Source organism: Vespa mandarinia, chromosome 11 (genome assembly GCF_050613455.1).
Source record: "Vespa mandarinia isolate Hongniang chromosome 11, ASM5061345v1, whole genome shotgun sequence".
Lineage (NCBI taxonomy): Eukaryota > Metazoa > Arthropoda > Insecta > Hymenoptera > Vespidae > Vespa > Vespa mandarinia.
This window is the reverse complement of record NC_140820.1, coordinates 3,060,250-3,073,182: the sequence shown is the minus strand read 5'-3', so window position 1 is coordinate 3,073,182 and position 12,933 is coordinate 3,060,250. Positions and strand designations below refer to the sequence as shown.

At 39.9% G+C, this 12,933-nt stretch overlaps 1 protein-coding gene across 3 annotated transcripts in view; it reads left to right on the top strand.

The window, feature by feature from the left end:
* Window positions 1-12,933, top strand: part of LOC118441457 (uncharacterized) — a 90,442-nt gene that overhangs the window by 46,421 nt on the left and 31,088 nt on the right. For 2 of the 3 annotated variants that reach the window (XM_035865439.2, XM_035865437.2), the window contains exons 2-3: window positions 434-1,057; window positions 5,448-5,656. In XM_035865439.2, coding sequence (XP_035721332.1) covers window positions 671-1,057; window positions 5,448-5,656 — 596 coding nt within the window. In that variant the 5' untranslated portion in view covers window positions 434-670. Of the gene's footprint in view, window positions 1-121; window positions 269-433; window positions 1,058-5,447; window positions 5,657-12,933 lie in introns of those variants that run through there. The other variant, XM_035865442.2, reaches the window with a different exon arrangement.

Below are 12,933 nucleotides of genomic sequence, written 5' to 3'. Positions count from 1 at the left end.
CCAAACTACAACCCCATCATCGCGATCGGACGAATTTGATTGGGAAAAAAGAGACGCGCGTTCAGCCGTTAACACTGACCGATGGTTTTAGAAGCTTTCTCTCATTTCTTTTTCTATTTTCTTTTTTTTTTTTTTTTTTTTTTTTCGTTTGAGTTTTGATCCCAACGCGAAATTAACAGCCGGAAAATTAGGCCTTTGATCTTGACACGCCTACGATCCATCGCACAACCGTACGGAAAAAAGAATTAAATTCGAACGAGAAATATAGGTGCGTGCATTATTTCTCCCGTTAGTAAAAATTTCTTTTTTTTTTTTTTTACTACAAATTAATAACCACAATAAAATAAAAAGGAACTTATTAATTTGATTCGTTATATTAGCAAAAAGACTTGTAACTTTTTTCCTAAAACGACGTCTATCTTTCTTGTTTCAGTTAATTCAAGAGAACCGGAAGAAGAGAACCGGTTTCCGTATAGTCGGACCACAGTAAGGTCCGCGAAGGGGTTAGTGGGAGCAAGATAAAAGAAGAAACGGGAGTTAGAGCGAGAAAGCAAGAGAGTGAGCGAGAGGTAGGACCCAAAAGCTTTTGTTTTTCGTCGTGACAAGCTGTCGGTGGGCTCCTTGGGCCCACCTCTCATCGGTCAAGCTGGCGAGCGCTCTAACCGCTGGTATGAACCCCCACCACCCGGGCCACCCCGCAGCCTACCCCCACCACTCGTCTTTGTCAAGTAGTCCGCATCATACAGGCCCCGGTGGGCCTCACCATGGCTATGGAGCGAACGGTGGCGGCGGAGGAGGTGGTGGTGGCGGTGGTGGAGGCACCACAACAACCCCGGACCTACCGAGTCCTCATTCGCCACCCCATGGAGTTGCCACGGACCCGGCTACTCCGTATGGCTCTCTACAGGCAGGACAAGGTATGGGCGCCAATGGACATCACCATGGAGCCGGTAGTATGATGACCGACCATCCGCACCATCCGGGACATCCCCATCCCCATCTACCAGGTCATCCTGCTTACCCACCGGTCAATCACAATAACAACTGTACGCTTAAGGTAAGATGCCTATTTTAGTTTTTACAACTTTTCTTCTTCCATCGACTTACCTCGTATTTATAGCGATAGAACAACTCCAACTTTGTCACTTCTTGTTCTTTTTTTTAAGAATACTTTGTTTAGAACTATAGTAGCCAACAAAAATAAATTATTTCATGTCGATCGTTAACATCAGCATTACCACAGTCATTAACGAAAGTACACCTGTCGTTTTTATTGATGTAACTTAGATAAGATGTACATAAATAAAGTTGACTATATATTGTCGCACTGTTAATTAAGTTAACATGTTCCAGATTTTTCAATAGAGATAAAGATGTTAATCTTTACAATGGTTGATATCGTTAATAAAGGAAAAAAAAAAAAAAAAGAAAATAATGAAACAACAGATAGCAAACGGTTTTCACGTTTGAATGCGATCAAATTCTACTTTCTATGTTCATCCGTCGCGCGAGAATGACCATGGGAGAAAGTCTTTAAGCGGAAGCATTTGGAACTAGTATCGCACTATCCATATAATAATCAATGTGCGGATCTTTATTGCGAAAGATACTTTCTATCGTGCACACAACGATTCTTCAAACATTCCAATTGTAAATTTGCTAAATTACTTTTGAAATAAAATCGTGTTTTCTTCGAAACGTAGCAAACTTTATCCATAAAAATTTAATTCGAAAAATATTGAAGAAATAGATTTCAATTGAGAAGATTTATTTGATGACGAAACAAAGCGAAATCGTTCCCCATTTCATAAAATTTTAATGATCCAATTCATATTCAACCAACTAAAACATCTTTCTAAAGCTTTTATGAAATCAACTTTTTTGACTTCAACTGAATAACAAAACGTTTCTCCTGACCCTTGAGTTCCACGACAGCCAGACCACTTGACATCCCTACGTCTCCCATCATCCATCGAAGTCAGTAATAAACACCATCAGCATCATTCAAGCTTGATCCACCGCCTCAGTGTTCAACCCTGAAACGAAAAATCTCTCTCTAAGGTGCGTACAGGTGGCTTCACAGGATTTAACCAAGAATCTTTTGAAAATAGTCAGGAAAAGACGGGCATAGAAAGCAAAGAGAAACGGTCAAGGAAGACAAGGCAAAAAGATAGAGAAAGGCGAAGGGTCGCGAAGTTAGAATTCACCAAGCATTATCCGTCTATGTGATCCTCACTTAGCTCGCCATTGACAAACGTAACAATATGGGCATTTACCATGGAGAAACATAATTGAATAAGGGCAGAGGGGATGCCAAGGGAAGGCTACAGTGTTCCCTCTCTCTTTCTGTCTTCCCTTTATTCCCCCACGCTCTTCCACGGACCGCTCTTACCGTCCCCTCTTTCAGCCTTAGTTAGGTCCTTTCTAGGCTCGCCTTTTTATTCTCCCCACCACACCGGCCCGTCTTGCCTTCTCAGGGTACCTGAACCCAGGGCCCCAACGCTCTTACGGTCTGTTGAGGGAGAGAGTGTGTATGTGTGTGTGTGTGTGTGTGTGTGTGTGTGTGTGTATGTGTGTGTATGAGAAAGAGAGAGAAAGAGACAGACAGAGAAAAAGAGAGAGAGAGAAAGAGAAAGAGAGAGAGAGAGAGAGAGGGGCCCAAAGCATCGTCAGACCAGTCAGTTGGGTTCTGACTTCGGTCGGAACTGGTTCGTTCCTTCTTCGTTTCTTTCCTTCCTTCTCTCTCGCAATCTTTGTTCGCGACACTCTTGGATATATCACGAATACGAACTCCTTTTTTCAAGACACTCGTGTCCTTCTTTCCATCTCTGTTCCTTTTAGTTACTTAACTCCATTTATTTTCTTTCTCAGTGCCTATATTTCACAGCCGTGAAATTCCTGAGGTTCTACGGTTAGCGTTAAAGACACTTACGGAACACAGTGTTTCACCTGTCGGTGCGATTATTTCGATACTTTTCTCTCTCTCTCTCTCTCTCTCTCTCTCTCTCTCTCTCTTTCTCTCTTTCTCTCTTTGTGTTTCTCGTCCAGTTTTTTGTGCCTTCCGTGTTCACGGATGGGAAGCGACGATAACGCGAGTGCCTTTGTTAAAATCTTTTCATCAGAACGGTGGAAATAAATTTACAAAGGGAAGTGTGTTAATGCGTGCTGGTTCTTAATTTGTGAATTTTGTTGAACGAAGAAATACTTTCTCTGTGCGAGATAGTTCAAAGATCATGGAGGTTCACGCGCATCATTACAGCACCATAACCTCGCGGATGAATCAAATCAAATGTTTCCCCGGGGATAAAATCGTAAGAATCCTTTTTGTTTTCATGGCATTGTACATGTGCTGTGCTGATCGTTTAGCGACGGCTAAAGAACGATCGACAAAGTTCATGATACATATTGTAAATTTCTTATCGAAATTATGTTGTATCAAAATGAAGAAGGTTTTTTAATGTGTATGAAACACATTGTTGATTTTGAGGGTACAAAGATTCGGTTTTTTCGAAATTGTTCGGAAGAAAATCCGATCTTTCATTACTTTTCTAAAAGAAAAAACGTACTTAGATACAAAACTCGGATTGAGAATGAATTATATTTTTCATGAAAAGTGAAATCGAAAGAAGATTCTCTTTATACGGAACGGAACTTGCGAGAGACGTGGCCGAAGGAGAATCGTTTCTAGTGGACCTTTTTCCGCACAAATCGTCGTTTTGTTTCGTTAGGCTCGACCGGTTTCAGAGATAAGGCTCCCGCGGGCCTCGTGAGCGCTCGACAAAACACTCTCAAGAACGTGCGTCTCACACAACAAATGGTATATTTGACACATTGTTGTAAGATTAACATACCATTTTGTTAAAGTTCGTTAAAGTGATATAAAATCGAAGTAAAAAATTGTCAAAAGTGAAAGTTGCAAATCATTTGTCGCGTATTTTAAAATCCAATTATCCCGATCATTGGATTTCATAGAAATAAAAGTTCAATTAGGAATTTATTTCATTTCAATTGGATGACAAAGAAAGGGTTAAATCGATAAAGATACGTTTGTTCAACAACTAAAACGTCGGAACTCGCCTGAACAGTTTCTATTTCTCTTTTTCTTTTCTTATATTCTCTAACTCTCACCGTGCGCGCTTTTCTGTCGCGCAGGACAAAGTTTCCGCAACGGTGCCATGAGATCTTATGTTTATGCAATTGTTCGTAGCTTTACTTAGTAGCGCCTCGTTTCGCCGTCTCGATAAAATCTCAACGACGAAAGAGGCTTAATTAAGTGCGCGGGATGGAACGAGTTACGTACAGGGACCACGAGCAGAAAGAGAGAGAAAGAGAGAAGGGGAGAGAGAGAGAGAGAGAGAGAGAGAGAGAGAGAGAGAGAGAGAGATCGAAAGAGTAGGATTGCGCGCGCGCGCGCACGCGTTCACGAGAAGAGAGAGAGAGAGAGAGAGAGAGAGAGAGAGAGGAAAACGTTGCATCACGGAAATTGACTTGGTGCTGGCGACAATAGTTTCTCAAGGCGCGTTACTCTCGACGACGGTACAAGAGGCATTCCAGGCTAATAAATTATTGCTTGAACCAACTTCGTGCTGCAAGGACATTTTTTTGTCAGACGCGGTTACATTAATGCAAAGAAGGCACGCCTTGAACTTTCTCACGTTTTACTTACTAACCCACGCTAAACTTGTCCCGCGTGACGAGCTCTACAAATGTTTTCGCGAATCGATCAATTGTTATATTTCATGAATTTTATCATTTCCTCTTAAGAATACTTAGATTTCTAACGATTTTATATTACGACAAAAAAAAAGAAAAAAAAAAAAGAGATAGAATTTAATCAGGCGTGATTCGAATAAAGTAATTATTCAAACTTATAAAAACAATATTTTCATTCTGAATAGCTTCGTAATAATCATCTTGATACACGAATGTTGATTATATTCTTTTGCGATACAATCTCGTTTAATCACGTATTATACTCGTGCGCAGGTGCCATGATAGTTCTAGTTTGTCGTACACACACGTAAAAAAAAAAAAAAAAAAATATGGTTGACCAATTTAGAAAGAGGAAAGTATCGTCTTAACCAAAGCGCGCGGAGTACCACTGCGTAGTTGGACACGAGAAGAATGGGAAACCATCCGTTAGCCTTCCTCCTTCCCTCCGCCCCGCAGTGGTGCTCATTCTGATAGTTCCACAATTTCTCCCAAATTTCGAAAATGTCGTGACTTTGGCGATCGATGCAGAACGTGGAACCTAATTTTACAAATGTACAATTTTAATGGTATAATTTAAAAATTTTAAGGCTTAAGAATCATTGGCCTGAAATGGATATTGCGCGTGTGGCAATTAAATGTCATTTCTTATTGCTAGATCGAGCTCCATTAATATTGTCTTAGTAATTTACGAATTTACATGACCGCACCGAAGTAATATGAAATTTCTTCTGCAGCAAGAAGGCGGTCCAAGTGCACCAACGAGCACTCAGTTATGCGCGGGTTGTGGCGGTCAGATAGTCGAAAGATGGCTGTTACTCGCGATGGATCGCTATTGGCATAATGGCTGTTTGAAGTGCACATACTGTAATGCGGCCCTAGCGGAAATCGGCCACTCGTGCTACACCAGAAGCGGCATGATCCTCTGCAAGAACGACTACAGAAGGTAAGCGATCGATATTTTATTTTTTAATACAAAAAGAATAACGTATTCATTATCACGATTCAAAAAACTCAACATAATCTATAATGATAGATTGATAAGTCGAAATACTTGAGAAATATGTTTCAAAGAGCAGTCGACATTGAGCCAAGATTATAAACGATCTTTAAATACAGGGGATAACATTCAGAAAACAATATCGAATATCAAGAATGAGGACCTTATGATAAACATTTGTCGACGAACGGTGCACGGAATGCAATGTAGCAATAAGTTTGTAGATAAAACCTGTGGCTCGATATCGAACTCACAAGACGAAAAAATTACTGGATCGACTGAACGAACGATGGAAGGAACGAAAAAAAGAGAGAGAGAGAGAGAGAGAGAGAGAGAGAGAGAGAGAGAAAAGAGCAAAGAAAAATGAAGAGAGGTAGGAGTATAGATAATGCGTACCGTGTTAATTAAGATAAAGTATTAATTACGATAAAAGTCGTGCGACGAGACAGAGATAGCGAGCTAGGTAATCGAACGGAGCGATATTTGAAGAGCGATAAGACAGAAGAGAAGGAATACATATCGATATTCGAGAACGATACGCGGAAATTAAAGAAAATGGATTATTCCAACGAATCGAAGTTAACCGTCGTCGTTTCGCTGAATCACGAGTATATATTTATTTTAGAAATAAAAAAAAAAGAAAAAAGAAAAAGAAAAAAGGAAAAGAAAAAAAAAGAAGAAGCAAAAATACGAAACCGTTGATACAACACAGATATTGGATTTCCGTTCGACGAAGAAAAGGACTCTAAAATAAATTGAACAATTTTATATTTTCCGCATCTCGTTGAACATAAGAAATCCATCCAAAATGGCCGAATAGTGGCGCATACAGTAATATAGCCCCGATAACGGTAACCTTAACAGTTTCTCGAAGAAGAATCTTTTTAACTTTAGAATAAATGTATCTGTTCGGTCGATAGAAAATTTAAAACGTCCAGAAACTGGCCGGGACGATGAATATGTACCTAATCCACGAGGACCGTTCCAAATTTAGAGAGATTCGAGGTCAGAGCGCAATTTAATGAGAAACAGACGTTGAACTTAGTCGGCACACGAAAATAGATTGACACAACCTGTCTTTTCTCTCTTTCTCTTTTACGAACACATACCTACTGTATTTGTGTGTCCGAGTGCGTGCTAGAACACGTAAGGTAATGAATACGTCTGATTTTTATTCGACGGCCGTTTCTTCGTGTCCGCGATTAAATATTGAATCTCGTGTGATCGATCAGACAGATATACGATTTTCTAAGCAGATCGTTCTGTAACTTCCATGACTCTTTCAACAATGTGTATCGAATTTTTAAATATCGTCTCTTATATTCGTTGTTTGTTACAATTTTTCTTACTGACCTTTTGTTTTCTCTCGCATCGATAACTTGAGTATTCAACGTTTTATTTCAATATTTTCTCTTATTTTTAAGAGACATTGTTGGAGACTACAATGAATATATATATATATATGTGTGTGTGTGTGTGTGTATATATATGTATGTATATATATTCGAACATCTATTTGTCTGCATATTCCCGTACGAATAAGCACGAACTGGTGCCAATATGGCGTAATGCAACGTTCCTCGGAAGAACAACCAGTCTCTTGCTTTCTCTCTCTTACTGTGGCCGCGTCGAGCACACGTGTCACGTCAGCAGACGTATTTACCGTCCCAGGTATTCGTATTTACCGCGGATCAGAATATGGGGACTGTAAAAATGGCCGGTCACATATGTTTCCTTTCAGAACGCAGATGTTGCAACTGCAATTAGTATTTAAAACTCTTTTCTCGAATTCAAAGAACGACTATAAATGTAAAGTTATGGTAACCTAATTCAACATTAATAAATACGATTGAAAGAATTCATTTTATAATTTAATCCAATCTTTAGCATTACGCTTCATTTTTTTTTTTTCTTCGGAGGAAATTATGTATTTTTTAAATATTACGTTGTCGTATCACTTCTAAAAAAAAAAAAAGAAAAAAAAGAGAGAGAGAGAGAGAGAAAAAAAGAAAAAACTATCAAATTTATTAGATTATAGACATCAATAAATAGACATCAGATAGATACACTCTTGCTAATTTTAAACATTTCTCAAGTCTACCAAAATAGTTTCACGACTCTTTCATAAGTTGTCTATATTCGACCGGCATATACATTCTCGTTACGACTCTCGGCGTCGTGCACGTACGTCCTAATCTGTTGGTATAGTGGAACGATTTGGTCTAACGTAGTATCAATATTTGATCATGGAACATCTCCAGACGTCCATCCAGCTGATGTTCATGAGCACATCGTTTCGATAAATCGAATTTCGACCGACAACAATATAATGATTCGTAGTCTTTCATCGGAAATAGTTCCTCCGCAATAATGACGAAAATTTCACTTTCCCATTTCCATTAATATAACTCGAGTTATTCCCGATGATAATAATTCAAATGAAAGTAATGTAAACTATCATAAAGTATTCGTATTTTTACTTAAATAAAAAAGAAATTACAGAGATTACAGTCCGAATAATACTCGATATTTACAAGTAAAAAAAAAAAAAAAAAAAAGAAAGAAAAAGAAAAAGAAAGAAAGAGCTTCCGTTCAAGAGCTTGACGTTCAAGAATGAAAAACTTATTTAAATGAAAATCGAAGGAATCTGGACGGCGGATACAAACATACATAAACGGACGAGAAAATCAAACATGTGGCGGAAATTGCAATTCCTTGGTGAAAATCAAGATAAAGAGGACAAAAAAATAGAGCCTCGAATTTCGTAGCTCTAAAGACGGTTGTACGTGATACGGTGTTGACGAGGTATCGAAATCGGGCCTCGCAGAGGAATAAGAAGAAGACAAAGAAAGAGAGAGAGGAAAAGAGTACTACGAGGAAATGTGTGTACGCGCGAGAGACGGATAGCGTGGACGAATAAAGAGAAACGTTCGCAAAGTGGGAGAAAAAAAGATCGGGGAATTTGAAAAAGAGAAGAGAACGAAGAAATAGAGAACAGTCGATCGGTAAGAGAAGAAGATAGAAATGGATGGTAAAAGAAGGAGAAAGACAGAGGGAAAGGGGGAGGGAAAGAGAGAGAGAGAGAGAGAAGAAGACGAAGAAGAGAAGATAGGAAACGTGAAGGATGGTGAATGGGGTGAGGAGAGCGAAGGGGGTGTAGCGTCGGCGGTTCGTTTCTTTTGGATTCAAGGAATGTTTCAATCAGTTTGATTGAAGGGCTGAGCCACGGCAAGAGGGTAAACTCGATTTACAGGCGTGTAGTAGGGGGTGGCTGCGCCAGGAGTAAGGGGAGGGGTGGACCACCGCGTGCGGAGAGGATGCGCCGTATAGGAAGAGAAAGCGAGAGAGAGAAAGAGAGATATATAGATAGATAGAGAGAGAGAGAGAGAGAGATAGAGAGAGAGAGAGAGAGAGAGAAAGAGAAAGAGAGATATCTGGAAGGGGTTGGTGACTGTGTGTGGTGGACCAGGGTGAGGTGCAGGGATGGTACCACAATCACCGAGATGCGTCCAATCATCCCCACCCTCTTCACGTCCACCCCCTCCCGCCGTGCTTCTCGCACGGAGTGAGCCTGAGAGAGCAGCGCCATCGGGTTTCGGATGAAAGAGTGAGTGTGAAGGGAGAGAGAGAGAGAGAGAGAGAGAGAGAGAAGGTCGAAGGGATTGACGGTGGATTTCGGAGCGAGGAGAGCGGCCAATCATCGCCCGGCTTTCCGCTGGAGCGACGTCGTCGTTGTGCTGGTTTGGCCTAGATGTGCAATCAGACCGTTTCAGCTTCCTCTCTCTCTCTCTCTATTTCTCTATCTGTCTCTCTTGCTCTTTCTCTTGGTTACCATACCCTCTAGCATTCTCCCCGTCGCGTCGCGTCGTCCTCCTTCAGCTTCTGGCCGAATACCAAATTCCAGCAATTTGGTAGGTGGGTACTTTGTTGAATCAACATGATTGGGCTTGACGGAGCGCGGCGACAGGGTGCGTCTCTTCTAACGCTTATATCTAGCTCTCTCTCTCTCTCTCTCTTTATCTATCTATCTATCTATGTATCTATCTATCTATCTATCTATCTATCTATCTCTTTCCCTCTCTTATACTCTCCTTCTGTAGTTGTTGTCGTTGTCGTAGAAATTCTCGTGTGCACACGCGCGCACACAAACGGTAGGAAGACATCGCGAAGTTCTTCGCACGAATTCGTAACCCTTTCGAATGTGAAAGAAGAAAGACGTAGAGTAAGAAAAAGAGAGAGAGAGAGAGAGAGAGAGAGAGAGAGAGAGAGAGAGAGAAAGGAGGAAGAGTAGAGTAGGGGAGAGAGATATTCACTGTAATCCCATTAACGACTAAAGTATTAGAACGATGTAAATCTTCACCCACATCGTTGAGTTCGATGAAACACTTAAACGTTGCAACTAAGAATAACTTCTTTGTTCAGTCATCTTTCTGACGAACATCAACTGACAAGTGATCGTACTGATATGTGTCTATCTCAACGTCAATCTTAATTCCTCCTTTACTTTTGATTAAAGTTTGTCGTATTTATTTTATATTCAAATTGTAGTGTCAAGTTCTAAACATCGAATAGTATATAGTAAAATATTTTTCCAAAGATACAACAAAATCACAATGTCCTCTCGTTAATTTGTATCGTATTCGGTAGTGATCGTTAAAGGCGCTGAAATACAAAGATTATATTGCGGTTTTGCAAGAGAATGGGTAGCCATAAATCATTCCTGACACTGACAAAACGATAGCCGGCACAGAAACAAAAAATTAATGCTTACGAAAGAAGGAGATGGACGTCGTTGTATGGGCCGTCCAATAATCGATGCTTTTTAAACGGACGAAAATCGCTTCATGTCTATAGACGTTGAAAAAAAAAAAAAGAAAGGGGCGAAAGGAAACATCATGTTATCGTGAAAATGAACATATCTAATTAGATTTCAATGTTATTTTATTTTAATTAACTGTTATTTTATTATCTCTACTATATTATCGATTACTCATATGAATCCGATTGAAATGTGCTACTATATGGATCGAAATATACGTCGCTTTTTGATCCGTTTTATTCTATAGAAAATACTTTTAATTTATCAATTCTTTTCAATTCCACGCTTCTGAATGTTTTGCGTATTTTATATAACCGATCGCTAGCAATGCGATTCAAAGCAATCCCAGAAACAAGAAAGAGACCATCGGTAGTCACCGTAGGGCAAATATCGATTCGTCAGCGCTCCATTACTCTTTTTACGACAGATAAGGGTAATTCGCGTCGCTTATCGCGCCATCTGATCGCATTCGTTAAATCGTGGTAGCACATGTTACAGTTGTACCTGGTAAAACTCCGATTCTCCCTCTCTGTCTTTCTGTCTTTGCATCTTCATTTTTCTGCGTAATGCGACTTTGTATCGCAACTGAATATCTCCTCGTTGATCATGTCCATTTCTAGTCTCGCAAAATGTACGTTAGGAAGATTACAAACAGATACTATGACAGTTAGTCAATAAATATATAAATTGTTCAGTATTATCTATAATTTTTGATTATCCGATTAGTGTATTGTTTCATCGTTAAATGATATAAATTGGAAATATAAAAATCTCAAATAATAATTACTATCAATTTCATTAACTCCTATCATTATAAATATCTATTATCTTAAAAAATTGAAATACTAAAATTTATGATTAGATCTATCTCCATTTCCTTTCTTTCATTACTTTTCTAAACACGCCAGATACAAGTTTGCTAGCTTCTTAAATCATCATCAACTAAGAAAGATTAAGTACTACTTTAATGCTCGTTAAATTTCAATTATATTCTTTCATCATCCCATTTACTGGATCAATTGATAAATCATCATGTTCAAACTATCTTCTTGATCAGACCTTTCGATTTTATTCGATTTAACGGACCTCTTGATATTACCTTTCATCTTCTCCATTCATCATTAATCTCTCGTTAGTGTCATAAACACGACATATCGAAGTCCTCGAAGTCTTCTGAAAAAGACTTAATGAAGACTCGGAAATAAAATCAACAAAATTTACTGTTACGTTTTTATCGCAATAACATTAAATATTACTTTAGCAGCAACTTATGGCTGAAGCAACACAATGGTTGAAGATTCCAAGAAAATTTTCGTTCGACTACCTATAGGGGAATTCAAAACGAAGTCACCAAACTTGAGTCCAAGTAACAACGTTGAGATTGTGACGAGCAAATGATCAAACCGAGCTACTTTTCGCGCCCTTATTAAGAAAAATATTTACAGCGGCGAACATAATAGAACTTGGCACGCGATGATGAAGCGAGAAGAGTTTTCCGCGTTCGCTGGCCCAAGCGAACGGATCGATGTGGTAATAGTGCCTTATCACGAGCCTCGTGACAAGCAGTGTACAAAAGAAGACGAAGAAAAAGTTAAAGCGATAGCGACACATGAGAGAACGAGAGAGAAAGAGACAGACTCGATATTTTCAGGACTCGATTCAGCCCGCATCGCGTTCATACTGAGGTGGTAGAGCAAGTGAAACAGAGAGAAAGAGAGAAAGAGGTGAGAGGGTGGACACGTACGCTAGTAGATGGTAGGTCGTCAAAGAAGGGCCAGGAGGGTCGAGGGGTGGGTGCCGAGAGAGCGATAAGGGGTTCATTAGAGGCAGTTTATTACTGCCTTTGAAGTCTCTCGCGTGTTGCTGTTAAGTCGCTCGATATCTCGTAATATCTCGCTCTAATCTCGCGAGGAGAAGTTAATTGCTGCTTCCACCCGTTCCTCATCCCCACCCTTACCAGCACCACTGGCACCGGCACACCACCTTCTCACCTCTAACCTATCTTCCATATCTGCCCTTTCCACCCATCCACCTACTACGACCATCGTAGTCTCTCTTGGTCATTAGAGAGTCCATACTGGACGCTTTCGCACGTGTCGCTCTCACAATTAGACGCTTAATTCAGGTCACCATCATTCGATAGGAGGGTAGATGATTGGGGGTTGAGTTGGTACGTCTAGAAGGGCCAAGGAACGAAATTTTCAGTCTTGATCTTCCACCTTCGGAGCTGCCGCCGCTACTTCCGGTGGGAAAATTTCCTGTCCTTGGTCAGCACGTCCGACATCCCTTTCCTACTTTGTAATTTCTCTGAAAGATATATACGTACATGTATATATACGTATATATGTATGTATATGTCTGCGTCTCTCCGTGTATATATCGCTGGCTTCGCTGTCGGCTTCTA